The 20,756-nt window shown below is 44.1% G+C and overlaps 1 protein-coding gene across 1 annotated transcript in view; it reads left to right on the top strand.

Moving 5' to 3' along the window:
* The first annotated feature begins 3,266 nt into the window (after positions 1 to 3,266).
* The window catches only part of PHC3 (polyhomeotic homolog 3), a 67,409-nt gene continuing 49,919 nt past the window's right edge, over positions 3,267 to 20,756 (top strand). The window contains exons 1-2 of the mRNA XM_018553764.1: positions 3,267 to 3,366; positions 15,900 to 16,047. Of these exons, the coding sequence (XP_018409266.1) occupies positions 15,922 to 16,047 (126 nt within the window). The 5' untranslated portion in view covers positions 3,267 to 3,366; positions 15,900 to 15,921. The remainder of the gene's footprint in view (positions 3,367 to 15,899; positions 16,048 to 20,756) is intronic.

The following is a 20,756-nucleotide window of genomic DNA, read 5'->3' on the forward strand; positions in this document are numbered from 1 at the left end:
TTTGTATTGCAGTTTAAAGGATCTGTGGGGGGTTTTGCAGGCTGCAAAGTCCCCCACAGATCCTACATAGCCCCCCTCAGATCTGGCAAAGCCCCCCACAGATCCTGCAGAGACCCCGCAGTCTGCCAGATCTCAGGGGGGCTGTGCAGGATCTGTGGTGGACTTTGCAGGCTGCAGAGCCCCCATGGATCCTGCAAAGCCCACCAAAAGGTATTGCACAGCCCCCCTGTGACTCTTTGGTGGGCTGTGCATAATGTATGCTGGGCCTTGCCAGCACAGTGCTCCTACCTTACACGGGAAGCCCAGCCTTCACTGCTGCCTCGGCGCCCAATCGTCTCAGCTTCGCCGCTTGACTGGCCCCTTGGCGACGCCTCCTCCATCGCGGTCTCTGCCTTTGCCTCAGTCTTGCCTCATCTCCCCCTGTCTCCGCCCCCTGTCTCATGCCGCTCCGTCCCCGTCTCTTCATCTCAGCCTCGATCTCACTCTGTCTCCGCCCCCTGTCTCATGCAGCTCAGTCCCCCGTCTCCTCCCGTCCTCTCATCTCCGCCCCCATCTCCCTCTGTCTCCACCCCCTGCCGCTCTGTCCCCCTTCTCCTCTTGCTCGCTCGCCCGCCTGCCGACATTAGACAGCTCGGCTGCCTTAAGGCCGTGACACACTGCACGCGAAGCAGCGCGGAGTGGGGGCGCGCTGCCTTTGCGAGCAGTGTGTCATGTAATTTTCTGCTCGGCACCTCAGCATTACGAGAGCTCGCGGAGCTGAGCGTGCCGAGATGAACAATTTCAACTTCAGCCAATCGGCGCACGCGTATAAACCAGCGCGTCGCGATGCGACAGCTGGCAGGTTGTTACGGACGAGCCGATTGGCTGAAGGAGCTGTCAATCATCTGACTGCACTTAGCTCACACACTGCACGCAAAGCTCCGTGCCGGATAGCTTTGCTTCGCTCTGCACGGCTTCGCGTGCAGTGTGTCACGGCCTTTAATGTTGTGGTGCCTGAACCTTGGCTCGCGTGCCAGCAGAAAGGGCCTCGCGTGCCATAGGTTCGCCACCACTGGTCTAGGTGAAGCAACTGAACTTCTAGTATGTATACTTTTTTGTTTAATTTGCTTTATCATATGCGCTATAGCTCTGTGTCTTATTTTTGTTGTTGTTCTTGCCTAAAATGTTTATGATGTGGTTGTGATTTAGAAATGCTTAATAAAAATGATCTAATTCATAAGGAGGAAGAATGGCCCAGTGTAGGTGGTCAGTAGGAAGAATAATTGCCCAGTGTAGGTGGTCAGTAGAAGGAACAATGGCCCATTGTAGGTGTTCTGTAGGATGAAGAATGACCTGGGGCAAGAGGTCAGTAGGATGAAGAATGTCCCGGGGGTAGATGGTCAGTAGGAGGAAGAATGGCGTGGGGTAAGTGGTCAGTAGAAGGAAAAATGGCCTGGTGTAGGTGGTCAGTAAGAAGAATGGACAGGTGTAGGTGGTCAGTAGGAGGAAGAATGGTCCGGTGTAGGTGGTCAGTAGAAGGAAGAATGGCCTGGTTTAGGTGGTCAGAAGGAGGAGGAATGGTCCGGTGTATGTGGGCAGTAGGATGAAGAATGGCCCGATGTAGGTGGTCAGTAGAAGGAAGAATAGACCAGGGTAGGTGGTCAGTAGGAAGAAGAATGGCCCAGTGTACTGTAGGTGGTCAATAGAAGGACCTGGGGTAAGTGATCAGTAGGAAGAATAGCCCTAGGTAGGTGGTCAGTAGAAGGAAGAATGGCCCGGTGTAGGTGATCAGTAGAAGGAAGAATGGCACAGTGCAGGTGGTCAGTAGAAGGAAGAATGGCCTGGGGTAGGTGGACAGTAGGAGGAAGAATGTCCGGGGGTAGGTGGTCAGTAGGATGAAGAATGACCTGGGGTAAGTAGGATGACGAATGGCCCGGGGTAGGTGGACAGTAGGAGGAAGAATGTCCCAGGGTAGGTGGACAGTAGAATGACCTGGTGTAGGTGGAAAGTAGGAGGAAGAATGGCCCAATGTAGGTGGTCAGTAGGATGAAGAATGGTCCGATATAGGTGGTCAGTAGTATAAAGAATGGCCCGATGTAGGTGGTCAGTAGGATGCACACAAAAATGTAGTTATCCGCTAGAGATCCGATTACAATGGGGGTCACCCCTTTGTAAGTTATATGTCCGTCCTCACGATCTGTAACCAAAACCTTAGACAAAAACTGTTTGGCTAAATAGAAAATAGCAAGACACAGAAGTTACTAAAAGGTCAGGACAGTCTGTCCCGATCTTTTAGTAACTTCTGTATCTTGCTATTTTCTATTTAGCAAAAAAAAAGTTTTTGTCTATGGTCAGTGGGATGAAGAATGGTCCGGTGTAGGTGGTCAGTAGGATGAAGAATGTCCCGGTGTAGGTGGTTAGTAGGAGTGAAAATGGCCTTGTGTAGGTGGCCAGTAGGAGGAAGAATGGCTCAGTGTAGGTGGTCGGTAGGGAGAGGAATGGCCCAGCATATGTGGTCAGTAGGATGAAGAATGACCTGGTGTAGGTGGTCAGTAGGAGGAAGAATGACCTGGTGTAGGTGGTCAGTAGAAGGAAGAATGACCTGGTGTAGGTGGTCAGTAGGAGGAAGAATGGCCCAATGTAGGTGGTCAGTAGGATGAAGAATGGTCTGGTGTAGGTGGTCAGTAGGAGGAAGAATGGCCCAATGTAGGTGGTCAGTAGGATGAAGAATGGTCTGATGTAGGTGGTCAGTAGGATGAAGAATGGTCTGGTGTAGGTGGTCAGTAGGATGAAGAATGACCTGGTGTAGGTGGTCAGTAGGATGAAGAATGTCCCGGTGTAGGTGGTCAGGATGAAGAATGCCCCGGTGTAGGTGGTCAGTAGGATGACGAATGACCTGGGGTAGGTGGTCAGGATGAAGAATGTCTCGGGGCAGGTGGTCAGGATGAAGAATGTCCTGGTGTAGGTAGTCAGTAGGATGAAGAATGTCCCTCCAAGTTCAGTTAAAGTAGTAATTTAAAAAATAATTGTTCATCTAATAATTCTCCTTTGAATTCCTCCTTGCCTGTGTAATGGAGGTGTGTCATAGGGGAGATCTATGTGTATGTACTATAATATTCCTCTCTCTCCCTTCTGAGAAAATTGTCAGGCATTTCTAAAAGAATAAAAGAGGAAATCATAGACTGTGGTCTCCGGTCACATGAAATGCCAGCAGTCAGCAAGCCCAGGCGCTCCGAGCTGTATAAGAACAGAGCCCGGTGAGGTGCCAGCTCCAGCAGCGACCACGTGTGGGGTTAAATGCCCTCACCAGCTGATAGTCACACGGCACCATGACGCATGCGCAGCGACACCTAGTGACGGGGACAGAAAATGGCGGAAACCCAGTGAGTAAGTGAGCGAGCGAGCGAGCGAGCGAGCAGTGCGGGTCATGGAGATGCTGGTGGGAGGGGGCGGTGATAGAGAGGGAGGGGAACGTATAGGACTGTATAGAGGGACAGGAGACGGGTGTGGCCGGGCTGGCAGACGCACATGCCTGACCCTTGTTCTGGGGTGAAGGGCTGGGATGAAGACAAGTGATGGGGGCAGCCTCCGGATCTAAGATTACATTTCATTCTTCATACATAAACTATGGAGTCATCAGGCTGGAATGTGGCTGTAAATCTCTCCATGATAGATGTATACTGCAGGTGCTACAGTACAGCCATAGCATTGCAAAATCATGGTTGTCACCTGTCTCTAATGTACACAGACAAGAAATACCGCTACTTATTAAAGCTGAACTCCAGGATAAGAACATATTGTCTAAATATAACGGACGTGTATTCTTACTGGAATCGTGCTGTGCCTTCTCTATTTCTTACAGATCTGTGTAACAATCCATGTCAAACTGAGGCTTCTTGTAATAAAGACCAGTCAAGCTGCTCTCCCTCCTTGTGCAAGGCGACTGGTCTTGTCTCCGCCCACTCCTGTCGTTTTCTGCTAGGCCCCTCCCACAGCTCTGCTCTCTGCACATGCTGTGTACAGCACGATACCCAAACCAGATTTATATCCTGTGGCACTATTGAGGATGATATTTGAATGATAGTTTTGTACCTGGGGTTCAGCTTTAATGCTCCTTAACTGCCATAACATCCATCCACCTGGGTTCTATCTGTATGTATTTTATACTTCTGATCCTATAAATACGTGTCTCTGAATTGTGTTCAATTGCTTAAAGAGATCACAAATGTAGAATTAAATCTATCTCCAGGAAAAAAAACTCCCCCTGCACAGCAAGAGTTAACTGCTCGGTATTGTCTGGGGGTGTTGTGTAAAAGACTTTTACTTACCTGATCCCCGCTTCTACAGGCTCCCAGACCATCGCTCGCAGCCTCGTCCCCACTCTGTGCTCCAGAGGTCAGAGACACGCTGATGTCAGCATTCCTAATACAGGGCCCATAGACCTGTACTATACGTGAGAACGCCGAGGGACTGTGCACAAGCTGGAGTAAAGGGGAGAGAAGTGAGCACTGACCTCCAGGGGTGCGGGGATCAGGTACGGAAGAGCCCTTTACGCAATAATGGAGCCGTTAACCCTTGCAGTGAGGAGGTAGCCCCACTGCAAGAGTATTTTGTCTCCCCAAGATATACTTTAAAGTGATATTAATGCCTCCTTTTTCTAATAATATTTCCTACAACTAGACCCACCTTTGCTTGAGGCTGTTGACGTTTTTCTTTAAAAGTTTTTAATTCCTTGTTTTCTAGTGGGTCCCCGCAGCAATCTTCCCCCGCCCCCTACATGGGTGCCTCCATTGGCTAATGAAGGCGCACCCTGCACGCTTGTGCCCGCAGTGGCAGTGTGCGTCCATAAACACACACAGCTCTGTGGCAGGCCATGCCCCTCCTCTCCGCCCAACAGTTTGATTGATGGCAGAAGGAGCCTATGGCTCCTTCTGCCATCAGTATCCTCCCCCCGCAATCAGGAAGTTCGGGGGAACGGAGGATCGCTTCGGGACCGGCGGGGACGAGCGTAGCTGACAGGTAAGTGCGGGGGGACGGGGGAGAAAAAAGGTGCTGGGCCGTTTTTACCCTAATGCAGAGAATGTAATAAGGTAAAAAACGCCCAGACCTTAATACTACTTTTATTTATTTCAATAGTAAATTATCTTTGGAAATGATTTTAGCATTTGTCAGTTGTCTGTCTGTATTTTGAGTGATGGGAAGGAGGGGCGCTCTTTACTGTGAAGTATATAGGCAGAGTGCACGGCCCGCTCACCCTCAGTTGCACAAATCATAAAGAATGGTTGGTTAAACACACAAGGGATTTTTAACCAACCAACGGGTGAGTATAAAGTTTTTTTAAACCTAGACACAAACGAGCACTTAAAGCGGACGTTTGCTTATATCTTTAACATAACAACAAACACACCTTTGGAAATGTGTGGTAATGACAATCTACAAACACATACTTCTAGATAGTTGCCGGCTTTGTATTTTTGCATACCTTATATCTCTTTTCTTTCCCAGTGTTCTGACAGTGGCCATGTTTACAAAGATTTCTAGATCACCATTTACTTCATGGATTTCTGGCACATGTGACTAGGACAACGCTCAACATGTGAAAACCAATAATTGCCTATGGGCATGGTTCCCACCTGAGTGTTTTACAGCGCGTATGAGAGCGCTGAAAAACGCCCTACGCCCAAAGAAGTACAGGAGCTTCTTTGGGGCGTATTTGCCGCGCGTATCCATTAGGATACAGCCGGACAGCCCTCGGAAATGCGCATTTCTTTCACTGCAAATCGTGTTAAAAAAGCACGGCACAAAACGCGCTGTAAATGCGCATATTCCATATGCCCAGGTGTGAACCCAACCTAAGATCTCATGAGATTACAGAAGAGATTTCCCAGCAATGCTCTGCTGATGATGAGGCAATCCCAGTGTGCATTGCTTTGCCAAACTGAAGTAATTTTGCCATTTCAAAGCAGGAAGTGAATTCTCTGCAAGTGTAAATAAGTATTTCAAAATCACAGCGTTTTACTTCTGACATGTCTATGTTATTATTAATCATCATACATAGAGGGATGCATTGGTAGAATTTAATTTTTGAGTGTAAAGGTACGCTTAAACCCTTGCAGTGCGGGGGTAGCCCCTCTGCAAGGGTTAATAAAATGTTTCCTGGAATTATTCTTTAAGTATATACTGGGGGGAATTTACAACAAAGCAATTACAACAGTTTTAGCCTCTTAGATCATTGTTTTATGTGCAAATCTGTCTTTCAACATGTGCCCCTGTTTTTACCTGAGCTTGCACTACTTTTCCAACTGCACGTGTTTGCACCTGATTTCATCTGCACTTGTTCTGGGCTGTCTGAAACTGGAGCATCACCTACCAAAACAATCACAACTTAAGAAGTCCCCATGACCACTTCTTCAAGAAGCGACAGTTAAGCTTTTTGCCTGGAGTTACGAGTCTTCTGTCCTGGAGTCTATTTAACCTCATTTATCAACAACATTACACTAGCAACATAAATCCGGTGCAAATATATTCCGTGCAACTTCAAACACTCGCAATTGTCACTTCGGGGTGCCCGTCATCCCTCTGTTTATGCTCTGACACCAGTCAACACTGGAGCAGGGGAAGTATATATTACAGTCAGTGTAAGAGAGGACTATGTGCCGCTCTTGTCTTAGGAATGGTGGAGACCAATGTCATGCTGTAGTGGACAGGGACTAGGGGCATTTTATCTAAAAATGCTAGAGAGCACTGCTATTAAAGCCCCTTTACAAATCAGTGCTCCCACTACTGACTGCTGGGGCCCCAAGGGCCCCATTTCAAACCCCAAGGTTAGACACCAGGCGTTTTGGGAGGAAGCTAGGTCACCTGAAGGAAAACCACTCAACCACAAGCAGCATATACAGACTGTGTAGCAGTTGAATAAGGGACCCTCGCACTAGAAGGTGAGACTAGTAACCATGTAGCCACCATGCCTTCACTTACTTGCACTTCTTTGAGTAAGCTGAATCTTCTTATTTAAGTACCAGGGTGATTGTTGTAAAGTCAGAAAACACCTGTTCAGTCTAGGTTCTATGAGGCTCTGGGCATACATTAGTATGAGCCCCTGACCCTTTGTAAAAAAAATAACCACAGACGATATTTTTATACCGGGTTTATATAGCGCCAACTGTTTGCGCAGCGCTTTACAATATAAGGAGGACATTACAATCACAATACAAATCAAGACAAGATGGTAAGGAGCGCCCTGCCTATGAGAGCTTACACTCTAAAAGGAAGGGGCAAGTGATACATGAGGAGGTAGCTGTGTGGGGATGAATTGTTTGAGAAAGTGATGGTTCAGTGGTTAGGTTGAGGTGGGATAGGCTTCCCTGAAGAAATTAGTCTCTAGCGATCGTCTAAAGGCAGACAGAGTAGGAGATATACAGACAGGTTGGGGTAAGGAATTCCAAAGAATGGGAGAGACTCTAGAGAGGTCCTGGAAGCGAGCATGGGAGGAGTTGACGAGGGCGCTGGAGAGCAGGAGGTCTTGGGAGGAGCAGAGAGGACAATTAGGGTGATACTTTGAGACCAGGTTTGCGATATAGCAGAGGGCAGAGCTGTGGATGGTTTTGTAAGTTGTTGTTAATGTTTAGAATTTTATCCTTTGGGCTATTGGAAGCCAGTGGGGGGGATTGGCAGAGGGAGGTTGCAGACACTGAGCGGTTGGTTAGGTGGATGAGTCTGGCAACAGCATCTGTGATAGACTGAAGGGAGATAGCCTGTGTAGTGGAAGGCCAATGAGGAGGGAGTTGCAATAGTCGAGATGAGAGATAACATGGCAGTTCTGTTTTTTTGAAGCTGCCTCGCTGCCACTGAAGCTTGCAAAACCGGTTTGTTTGGCCAGGCTACAAACTGTTCAAATTCTTGGTGAAGCAGCACTTGTAAAACACTCAACACACAGCACTGCCAGCTTTGGATTTGCCATTGGTGGCTGTGGGCCAGAAGCAGGCAGTGTGAGGGTTTCTATCATCCTTATTTTATAAGATTTTAGTAAAGTGTTAGATCACTTATTAGACTGTCGTTGTGCATTGTAACACATGGTATAGTGCATGTTTAGTGACACATTGTACTGTATATGTGTTGCCGTGCATAGCCATTCATTGTGAATTTCACCCCAATGCACATACAGAGTGCTCAGCCAATCATCTTCTCTATAGCATACTACAGTGCATAGATGTAAATCCTCTGTGCATTGTGATATGCTGTGTTTTGAAAAATCGTGCAGGACCTACTTTTTGTGCTCTGTGGTTTGATTGGCCCTTCAAATGGAGACAATACAGCAATAAAAGCTAGAGAAGGTTTTTAGTCATTCCCCACTGAATCCAAAACTCTAAAAAAAAAAAACATTGCATTACCGTAATGCAAGTACAGCAGTCTGTTGCAGACTGTTTATTTTTTATGGCACTCCAATACACTAAACCAGCAGACACCTGGCACCCTGCCATGTTGTAGTTCACTAAATTGCATGGTGATGCAGGTCTGACTTCAGGTCCTTTGTTGTTGGCAGTCAATTCATAAGTAGAGTGCTTAAAGGCTCCCGTGCATGTGTGTACAATACTCTGCTTTTAGATTAATAATTTTACGGATTTGAATGCAGCAGTATTGTATTCTATGAGTCAATGTACACTGGTCCCTAATTGGTCTGCAGCATAAAGCTGCATAAACCAATAATGGAAAAATCTTTGTTTATAGAGCGTGACATAAACGCTTGTGCTAAGGTGTACATGCATCCAGTGCATATGTACTCCATTGGAGCTGCCTGCATCTTAGCAACCAAGGATGCTAGGAGACGGGGCCTATCAATAGTGTCTAGTCAGAATACAGAGGTCACAAAAATAAAATAAAACATATTAATAGTATTCTTTTTTTTGTAATCCTGACTACGTTCTTTTTAAAGGAGAACTATGAGGTGAGTGCTTTTCACTCATCCTCATAGTTCTAGCCGACCTGTGACAATGAAACTGTCACAGGTCGGCTCAGTAGATCGGGAAGTAAGCGAACAGACCCCTCAGAACCATTACCAGGCTATAAAAGAAACTGACTCACTTGGAAAACCGTGTTCTTCGTGGCTATAACATCCACTAGAAGAGTATTAGATATTCAATGGCTCTCTTCTGAGGAACCTTTCTGTATTATCCTTCCAAATACGGTTATCTTGCGTCCTTCTCTAGGATTCTTATCTAAAGTTCCCTCGGTGTACCAGTTGAACTGAATATCTGTTTTGCCAGCTTTAGGCCCTCTGTCTTCCTCAGAAGGTCTAGAGTCAGAAGACTTCAGCAGACTGGATATGGTCCATTTAATTTCTACTTACCTGAACAGGACTAAAGAATTCTGGTCAGACAGGAATCTTTTTGTCTATGCTAATGGGCCTAGAAGGCTGTCTCTACTAGAGTGATTGCATCTTGCATATTGAAGACTATCCGCTTTACCTACTCTTTGAAGGGATTACCACAGCCTTCTGAGATTCAAGCTCATTCAACTAGGGGGGTGGCAGCCTCTTGGGCTTCTATTGCCAAGGTCTCTACTGAAGTTATCTGCAGGGCAGCCAGTTGGAGTTCATCCAAATTGATGTTTTATCTGCATCTTTTTGTCATTTTGGCAGATTGGTCCTTTCCTCTGCCTATACTAAATAATAAAATTATTTGCAGCATTTGGTGTACTGTATTTTTTTTTCTGTTTCCTCCCTATGTTTTTATTGCTCGGTACGTCCCATAGTATGATGTCATGAGGAGTACCAGGAATACGGAAAACTGTTACGGAAATCAGATACTTACCGTAATTTTCCTTTCCTGGTTACTCCTCATGACAGCATAAGATCCTGCCCAGTGTCTTGTCGCGAGCCTTGTTATAAGAACAGTGGGTAGGGGTGAGTCTGTTTCTTTTATAGACTAGTTATGGTCCTGACGTGTCAGAGCGGCGGAGCAGACCTATATTATGCTGTCATGAGGAGTAACCAGGAAAGGAAAATTATGGTAAATATCTGATAACAATTTTCCATAATACTGTAGTTTTCACTCACTTTTACAAATAAATATTTACAATATAGGCTATACCCATAACACAAGTTTTGCAGAGCATTTGATGTTTTAACGGACACTGCCTCTTTTACTCACGTGTGATTTCAGCTTGAGCTAATCAGTTCTGTGAAAAGGATTTTTTTAGCAAAGCAGTTAAAGTTAGCCTAGTAAACATGTGAAAAGATGCATACAGTTGCAACTGCTGCCGGGAAATAGTAAGCATGAAATTGCCAATGTTTCATGTTTACCAGACTTATGAAGTGACAAAATGAGAGACATTCCCATCTTAGTTGTCCCTAGAGCAAGTGTCCCCATTAGAAAATTTCCCCTCACCTGTCGTTTCGGGACAACGCTAAAATTTCCATTTTCGGTGACAATGATCACCAGTACAAATAAAGTGATGACTCTTCCCAATGGAGACTCACATAAAATGGGGACAGTAATAAAAACTTGACAGAAGGTCTACCAATCCAAATACCGATACCCTGCAGTAATCTTTTTGTGGAAGGACAGTGGCTTCCATGTATAAAAAATGACTGCTTGAATCTGGTTGCTTTTAACAGTACTACTTACTCTCTATATTAGGTTTTATCAGTGCTCCTTACTATTTCATATGAAAAGACAACTCTCGTTGTCTTGTAATAGATTTAATAAAATTTAAGGAGGATTGTTTAGCAGTAGTAGAGTATTGCACTGTTTTAGGCATTGATTAGCGCAGAAAGTTTGGAGTTGAAGTATTACCCTTTGGGCTTCATTCACACTTGCCACCTGCGTTTTTGTCCTCTATATGCAGAGAAATATCTCTCGGGCTAGATGCTGTGTTTATGCCTCTAGATGTGTTAAATGTGTTTATGTGCGTTACATGCTTATGCATTTAGATGCATCTAGTACCAAATCCTAGCACCAAAACATGTTTACATGTGTTTACACACATTTACCTGCATTTTGGTGTTGTTAGAAGTTGAAATCAATTCCTGGACGCTCCTGACTTCCATTTTTTTTTTAAAACACAGCCACACTGACTGCAGATAAAAGCATCTAAATGCAAAGTGTGAATAGATCCAGTGTGAATGCTTCAGCATAGAGAGCTTGTTCACACCGAATGCGGTGCGTTCCAGAGCTGTAGCTGCTCGAACGCACCGCAATCCTTCACGAAACTTCCCTCTGCGTTCTGGGGCAGGAGGGGGCTTGCTCTATTGTTTGCGTTTGCAGTGGAACGGAACAAAGGCAAAGTCCAATCGCGCTGCTGGGGTGGGGCGGGGGGGGGGCGTGGAAGCAGTACCATTGAATTAAATGCACCGCCACGCCCCCTCCCGCCCCAGAAAGCAGGGGGAGGTTTCGTGAGGGATCGCAGTGCGTTCCAGCAGCTACCGCATTCGGTGTGAACAAGCCCAGAAACATTCAGCAAAAGATGAAAGCTGTCTGCAAGCAGCCAGAACAATCAGAAGTCTTAAGTGTCATCTGAACTTGACATGCTGCAGTGCATGTTAGGATCCGTGTCACTAAGGTTATTATTGGCTGTCCCTAAGTTTGGAGCAGCTTAATAATGACCAAAAATTTATAATTTCAATTATCTAGGCGTCACAATGACTGCTTGATATAATTGACAAGCCAGTAGTAAAAGTGTAACAAAATAGTGTAAAGTGTTAATAAATAAAAATAAAGTGTAAAACAAAATTATATATACAAATATATTTTTAATATATAAAACGAACCCCTTACAATGAAAATCTGATTTGTTTTTCACCCTAATGACGGCGATGTTCAAAGTATATCGCTGTCACACTTAGTGACAATGACATTGTATGGCACCTGTCTAACCTGGTGACCACTATTAGGTTTTAGAAAAAAAAAATGTTAGGTTTGAGTTTTAGGCTGAGAAGTACAGAGCGTTTTCTGAAATCCTAGGGATGTGAGGTGTTTCCAAATAAAGGGCAAATTAATGAAATTATTTTAATGCAGTTTTTTTAGCGGTGCTATTTAAAAAAAAAATAATAATAATCAAAACTGGGGAAAAAGTGATTTCTTTAAAAAAAATTCTAATTTCTTTTGTATAGGCAAAGTGTAAGTGAGGCATTAGGCACACATATGTGATCTAAATATATAGCCCTATCTATCCTCTAATAAACAATATATAATGTGTGGGTGCACTTAGTAAAAAAATATATTACTGCCGTGGAAGAATCACACAGCAAAAATGTAAAAATATGCGCCAGTCATTAACGAACAGAAACTGAAAAAAAGCATAGTCATGAAGGGGTTAAGTATGGGAAATCTTCCAGTTCTTGGCATAGCAAAGCATCTCTTTCCCGTGATACCAGCAGTACCATATTTGACTGTTGATGTGATTTTTTTTTTTATTATGGAATGATCTGTTTGTTTAAGCCAAAGATTACATATTCACACCATCCAAAAATTCCATTGTTTCTCATCTGTCGAAGAGGAGATCATTTGAATCAGCCATTAGAATTGGCATTCTCACGACCTAGCTGATTAATGTTGTCAGGGCTTTCTTATGTAAAGATAAGGTGAGCAATATTGCTTTTGGTGAATGTGTCCTTAAAGATTAATTTGGTTGCGGTGTCAAAGAAATTGAGGAGGTATAGTTTTTAAACTTGAATAAGATTTCTTTGTTTTAAAGAAAATACTTAAGAGATATTAATTTATCTTTTTTCATATTCAGAGAAAGTAAGAAGCTCATTATGGCATGAGTAGTCACTTAACTTGAATGTTTGAAGTGTCTCAGCAGCCCCTGCAGAAGCTAGATCAGCTGCCATTAGTTGTGCTTAAAGTAGATTCAGGTCATTCGAAAACATGCTCATTAAATGGATGTCAACAACACAGCTTGGAAAGAGGACACAAAAATAAGAAAGACTTGCCGTAGCTTGGTTATTTTTCAAATGTGTTTATACCAATCACGTTTTTTAAAACTGAAGTTCAATCTGCAGATTTTGGTTTTCCTGGTTTGTCCTTTTTCCCTTCAGCAAAATGCTGATAAATTTTTTAAATAAAACATCTCCATTTTTATTACATAGCTTATTGTCATCACTGGGTCTCTGTGCATTACATAGCTTCCTGAAAACATCACAACACTTTGCCTTAGTACTCCTCTCAAGATCCTCAGCCCTGATGAAAGCAGTGGACAGACTCTTTGGAGGAATGTCTTTTTGGGCAGGTGTCAGTCTGGAGGAGTGGGCATTCCTAGGCAGACTGCATTTGCATGCAGATGGCCCTAAGAAACACCCACATGTCTCTGATTGATAGAACTGAAAGCCCAAGGAATGAATAGGGTGGGCCAGAATGAAGGTAAGACTAGAGTTTAGCTTCAATAGTTGTTATAACACCAGTTATACTTCCAACCTTGGACCAAGCAGAGTGGCTCATGGTAATGACGAAACATTTTCCATCATGCTTATGGTGCATTGTTGCCGTTTATTATGGAATTAAATATATTTTATCCTAAGAGCTTGCCATTTTTGTCTATGAGATAAAAATAAAATGCCTATATTGGGCACAAATACCAACTTTGAAAGACAATCACTTTCTCTGTATATAGCTGCTTCTCCGTGTTCTTCGTGGCTTTCACATACTGTAACTGCTAGCCCAGAGATCACACCCCTTCACTGGTCATGTAAATCAGTGACAATGGTCTTCTTCTACTCCCATAAGGACCTGGAACTAATTGCATAACATTTTACACTTTCCCAATGCTCTGCTAGAAACTAAAACTTCAAAGTATGGGAAATATAAGCAAACTCCCATGTCTCCCACAGTTCAATGCTCAATGCTTGGGTAACAATCACCAAGTTCCAGCACAATTATTGAGGTGGGGTGTTACCTAGGATATTGAAACTATTATACTGTTTTGCAGAAATTCAGCATTTGCAAAAGATGTTTAAATGGTTTCACCTCACGTCAAGGAGTTTGGTGACATTGTTGGTGCATGCAGAGGCTGTGATACTTGAGTAGGGTTGAGGAAATATTGCAAGCATTGTATGTATTTTTCAGATATATACATTGCTTTAATGTGAATGTAAAAAAACATTAAAAACACCACAGTACCCATTTAACACAGAAAAGTGCCTTCTGATGTTGTCAAGTAAATCTAGGAATACATACAACACAGGCTAGGTGGCTTTTATAGTAAACATCCACTTTGGGTAGTGTGAGCATCTAAAGTTGACTATACACCAGTAGAAATTTGTTAAAAACTTTTAGTTTTTAATACATTTGTTCGATTTTCTTATGGTTAGGGGGGGTCTAACCACTGTTCAATGTCAACCATAAGGATGGGAAAAACTGAAAGAGTAGGATAAAAATGTTTTCTTATTTCTTATCTAAACGAAAACTAACCCCAACATAGTAAACCTGTTTAGCATCCCATTCAGTTACAGGTCTGGCTGAAATTGTATTCTGAATTCGAAAGGCTTTAGAATTAAATTAGTTGACTCAATGATGGCAAGATGGAATGTTCTGATAAGGGATTTTGAATGAACGTTCCAAGAAAATTCTAACAGTGTATGGCCATCTTATAAAACACATGGATGTGCACCTGTGCAGGCTGTACCTGCCAATGAAACACGCAGAAGGAAATCCTATTTTTCTTGTCCTATCTTATTTCAGCTGCCATGTTCACTAGAAGCCTCCTTGCTTAAGCTCCAATTAGTGTAGGGGATGTGGGTAATTTAAAGTAGATTTAAATCCAATCACTAACATTGTATGTCATTTTTAAAAGTTATTGTAATTTCAAGTACCTTTCAATCTTTTTAAAACTACATCTTGAAGGTCCTTGTTTAAGCACTTCCAGTGATAGGGACACAATGCTCTGTCCCTGTCTCCTGAGTGTTCATCTCTGTAAACACTCTGCCACATGACCTTCTGGTAGAGATTATAAGTCCCCGTGCTTAATGCAAAGCCATGTTCCACTATTGTCGCTAGGGATGCAGTGATTCCGGTATCGAGTACGAGTTCCAGTATTTTTTTTTCAGTACTCACCGATACCGAATACCTATACTGGAAGTCCCATTAAGGAAGCCGGGCGGCATGTAATGATTTGCCGTCCGGCTTCCTGATTAGCCAGGAAGCCGGCTCCATGCTCTCTCGTCACCAGGTGACGAGGAAGCATGTAACCAGCTTCACAACCAATCAGGATGCTGGGCAGAGAGTCATTACACACCGTCTGGCTTCCTGATTGACTGGGAAGCCGGCTCCATGCTCCCTCATCACCAAGTGCCAAGGGAGCATGGAGCCGACTTCCCGGCCAATCAGGAAGCTGGGGGGCAAATCATTACCCGCCCCCCAGCTTCCTGATTGGCCGGGAAGCCAGCTCCATGCTCCCCGGTGACGAGGGAGCATGGGGACGGCTTCCCGGCCAATCAGGAAGCCGGGCGGTGTGTAATAACTCGCTGCCCGGCTTCCTGATACTGGAAGTTCCGGTATCAATATAAGCATCCAGAGCATTTGTAAGAGTACTCGCCCAAATACTAGGTATCGGCACTGATACCGATACTAGTATCAGTATCAGTGCATCCCTAATTGTCACCATCTGGAAGGTAAAATTTAAGTTTTTGCTAAAAGAAAAAAACATGACAATTGTTTTTTTGGAAGGTCTATCTCTGGCTAGCTAATAGAGAATAATAGCCAACCCTAGGTAGAGCCTGCCAACTAATCTGCATCTTATGGGCACAGTGAGTTCTGTGCATAGGGACAGCTGTGTTGGGAGACTAAACATAGCAGGTAGGCCATGCTGTGACAAAACCACATTGCCAATAGTTAAAGGTACTTTGTTACTGTTAAGGCAGCTCAGGGCTGTAACAAAAGCAGAGATACCGATTGGGCCTAATTCTTTCTATTTACTTATATTCGTAGACAAAAATAACAGTTTGGAGTCATGGAGAATGAACATATTGTAGCAACGTCCTCAACATCTCCAACAACCAGCACTACTTCTGCATCGCATTCTTCCCATCCTCCTCCGATCTCTGTATACAGCAGCACGGATCGCCATGCTGTGCAGGTAGGTCTCTGAATCCGTTTTGTTCATTCACTTAAAAAATAACAGATTTAGGAATAAAGGCCATTTTGTGTCCTTGATCCTACTGACCATAGCAATTGAGTGACATGAGATCCCTTTCTTGTTACTTATCTACTATTCATTCAATGCTAACTGTCCAACTAAAATACTTTTGATGGTGAATCCAGTTTTCAAGGCCTGGTGCTGGAATTTTGTGTATCTCATACACAATATAATTGATATACGGTTCTGTCAAAAACTTGTTGCATCATAAGTTAATAGCAATCCATAGCAATGTTAAAAAAAAGGGAGAACTTACTTACCTACTAGTCTAGTCTAGCTGTATGCTGTAGTTCCAACAGGTGGGCTCACTTCCCTTATTTCTCTGTAACTGCAGAGTAGGTGCAGTAGCTGAAGACTTAGCAATTTGCGCTCCAGCATCCAACTATTATTATTATTCAGGATTTATATAGCACCAACAGTTTGCGCAGCGCTTTACAATATAAGAAAGACATTACAGTTACAATACAAATTAAGAGAAGATGGTAAGGAGGGCCCTGCCTCCGAGGGCTTACAATCTAAAGGGACCATTTGGGGCTTACTTCCATCACCTTTGCTTCTATAAACAGACCTACTTACTTGTAAGTTGGGCTTGGCTATGACTGTGCAGTGCTGGGAATCGGGACCCGGCTACCCCAATGCACTGTGTTATCTGACAGGTTGCTACCTTGGGATCGTACATCATAAAATGCAGAGTACAGAGAAGGTCACACTTCCTAGCATTTGTCCATTAAACAAGCTATACCTTGCAGCAGTTGGACATTACAGTAAACATCACTAACCTACTTTTCATTAAAACTGAACTATAGCCTTCTAGAAAATACAAAGTAATGCAGCTGTTTTTTCTGAAATTGTTATCAGGATACTAATTCTTTACCTTTTAATGTCTTCAATGTATATTTGCTGTCAAAGAAGTGTTAATAAAGCCATTGATGTTGGGGAAGTATGCAGCAAAAAGTGCACTGGCTATAGTCTACCCATGGTATTTTTAAACACAAAAATTTGCGTGCTTTCACATGCCTTTGCGTAACGCTTAAAAAACGCGCAATACGCTTGCAGTGGCATTACTTGCTAATGGCACCCCAACTGTGGAAAATGCGCTTCCCCCACCTCATGTTCACGCATATTGCAGATTTTGCTACATTTCCTGCTTTTGAGATTGAAATCAATGGGAACATGTGTCAAACGCGGGGAAAAAAACGCACGTGAACACAATGCGCGTTCCCTCTATGCCTAGGTGTGAATGGGGCATTAATACATCTCTGTAATCAGTAATACATCATTACATATATATTTTTAAATGCAAGCAGTATAAGTACCTGAATTTGGTCTGGTAACAGTTTCTTGCAGACAGCGGACAGCAGGGCTGGAGTGTTAGAGAAAGAAGCAGCACACGGAGCCAATCAATTCATGTGCTGAAAAGAAGCATGTTTACTGAGAGGGTCAGACACAAGGTAAGTCTATGGACACGTGCACCCGCATGCAGACACCGTGGGACAGGAAGTGCCAGCAAGTACAGAGGAGTCAGCGCTGGATCGGAGACCCGCAGCAGTGCTGGAGAGAAGGCTGAAAACGACAGGAAAGAAGAAGAAGATTGGATTAAGAGACACCATTTAAGGCAGGGGCACCCACAATCTTTGGTCTGGAGGTCTACTTTTCAAATGATGAGCTCAATGAGATCTACCAACGAAAAAACACACCTGCATTCAGGGGCGGGAGGGGGCATTGCGGTGCATTGCGGTCAATGGCACCACAGCCATGCCCCTCACCCACAGTGTGATCGCCCGCACCCGGAACGCAGGCACATTAGTGCCTGTGTTCTGGTCCAGTGCAATCTGCAAAAATGCTGCAACTGTTTTTGCAGATCGCACTGGATCGGAATGCAGGCACTAATGTACTTGCGTTCCGGGTGCAGGCAATTGCACTGTGGGCGGGGGGCATGGCTGCAGTGCCATTGACTTCAATACAACCCCACGTCCCTTCCCGCCCAAGTCAGCCGGCTTGCATTCCAGTGTGTTTTAGAGGCACCGGCGTCTTGTCCTCCCGCGGTGCTCGTGTGGCCGGCCCCTTTCCGTCTGCAGCGTCTAACACATTTAGCCGGCAGCCGCAAGAGCACTGCGGGAGCATAGCCGTATCTAGCTCCTTTTGCGCCTGAGGCAAGGAAAAAACGTCCCCCCCCCCAACAGGCGTGTGACATCACCCAGTGCCCTGCCTCCAGGATTATTATTATTTTTTATTATTATTTCTTATTTAGTTGTAATTTTTTTTTTTTTTTTTTTATTGTTGTTTTCTTTCAGCAAATATTAGGGGTCTAAACAGCCCCCTGATATCTCCCTTTTAAAATAGAAAAAATAATTATGGACTCAAAGTCCTCAATCCCTTTTTCTGCAGCCTCTGAGGCTTCCCATTCATTCAGAAAATATTTACTATCATCCAGTTTGTGAATGGGGAGGGGCCACTGTACAGAGAGCTACTCCCCATTGAGAAAATCATGAATGAACAGGAAGTGATGGAAAGCAATTCCTGTTCATTCATAACTGGGGACACATAGTACTATGTGTCCCCAGTTATTTACAAACACTGGAATGATCAGCTGATCGCTCCAGTGTTTGTCCGGCACAGAGCATTGGTACATATCACTGATATGTACCGATCCTCATCTGCTCGGCCACGCACGCAGGGGGGCTCAGCCTGCAACTTCTCTGGATCCCCGCTACTCTCCTGGGCAGAGGCAGCAGGGCAGCAGGGATCCGAGAAGAAGTGAAGGAAGCACTTGAGCCGCGGAGGGAGCCGCTGTCACTGCAGCATGGTCAAGCGGTGAGGAGAGAGAGAGCCGCCGGCTGTCAGATCCTGGCCGGCTGCAGCGCTTCCTTCACTTCTCCTCGGATCCCCACTGCATACAGATAGGGGAGAGCAGCGAGGATCCAGAGGAGAAGCCCGACGGCGGGAGGACAGGACATTACGATCTACAAGTAATCGCTGTGCGATCAACTGGTAGATCGCGATCGACCTAATGGGCACCCCTGATTTAAGGTAAGTGCTGACACTAACATTGGGGGAGTGAATTTTTTTTATCCTTTAATGAGCATTCACTGATTGAGTTTACATATATTTTCACCACTCCATTAAAACAGGAAAAGTAATATATACAGTAATACCTCGGTTTACGAACGCTTCTGTTCGCGAGCAATTCGGTTCTCGAACAGGAAGTTCAGCAAAATATTGCTTCTGTTCGCGACCTGCAAATTGGGTGACGAACACGACCACAGCCATCTTCCCCGCTCTGACACATGTTCGTGGCTTCCTCTAGTCGAGATTGCGCTCACAGACAGACCTGTGCACACTTGCTGTGAAGCCTTTTTTTGTGCTTTCTAGCACATACAGTACTGTACAGTATTATTCAATCCAGCATGGCTCCAAAGAAAGTGCAGAGCAAGCATGGGGGTAAAAAGAAAGTGCACATGGTAATTTACATATGGTTCAGAACGGATTAACCTCGTTTACATTGAACCTTATGGGAAAATTTGATTCTGTTTGCGAGCAAAATTGGTTCGCGACCACGTTCGTACGGGTCAGAACGGATTAACCTTATTTACATTGAACCTTATGGGGAAATTTGATTCGGTTCGAGACCAATTCGGTTTGCAACTAGAATCATGGAACTAATTAAGTTCATGAACCACTGTAATACCAAAATAAAATCATGTGTTAGTTGTTTAGTGGCAATTACATTGGCATAGAATTCCTATGGAAGTAATTTGTAAACACATCTAGTGTCGTTACGGGGTATCGTATGGTCGATATCAACCATGGGCCCTCCATGGATGAAAGCTGGGGCCAGTTACAGTATGCAAACTGCTAAAAGCCTCTGCAGATCAGATGCAGCCCACCTAATTTCCTGGATGGAAGACTTCAGTATCATCTAGCTCTTTCCTCCCCAGCCTGATTGCCCCTGGCCTGCCCCTTTCATTCATTGGATTTATTTGAATCATGAAGTCCTAACATTACATGTGGGCGTTACCTACTGCAGTCTTCTTGGAAATGCAGTCTGCCTAGGAATGCCCACTCCTCTAGACTGACATCCAGGGATTTTGAAATTTGCTTCTCCCAAGAACCAGTCCACTGCTTGCATCAGGGCTGAGGACTCTTGAGAGGTGTACTTGAGTACTATGGCAGGGTGCTGTGATGTTATCAGGACGTTATGTACAGCACCCTACCAGCCCCTCGATTCAGTCAAGATCTGCCTGCTTTGGATTGAAAAACACAGAGACCCAGTGATGATATAACTGGATGTAAAATAAGGTATGTATAAAATGTAACGTTTTTTTATTTTTTTATTTATTAACATTTTGATGAGTGCAGAAAAGTGGAACCAGGAAAGGCAAAATATAAGCAGATTGAGCTTCAGCTTTTAATACACATATCTTGTAACAGGCTACTGACAGAAACAGATAAAGCTATTTCCAAGTGTAGCCTGAAGAGAACTATCAGTTCATGGTTTTATCCACATATAAAATATACATATTTATACACATATCTTGTAACAGGCTACTGACAGAAACAGATAAAGCTATTTCCAAGTGTAGCCTGAAGAGAACTATCAGTTCATGGTTTTATCCACTAGGTGGTGCTAGTAAACAATGTCTAACAGA

The sequence above is a fragment of the Nanorana parkeri genome, unplaced genomic scaffold (assembly GCF_000935625.1).
Source record: "Nanorana parkeri isolate BGI_ZX_2015 unplaced genomic scaffold, ASM93562v1 scaffold129, whole genome shotgun sequence".
Classification (NCBI taxonomy): Eukaryota; Metazoa; Chordata; class Amphibia; order Anura; family Dicroglossidae; genus Nanorana; species Nanorana parkeri.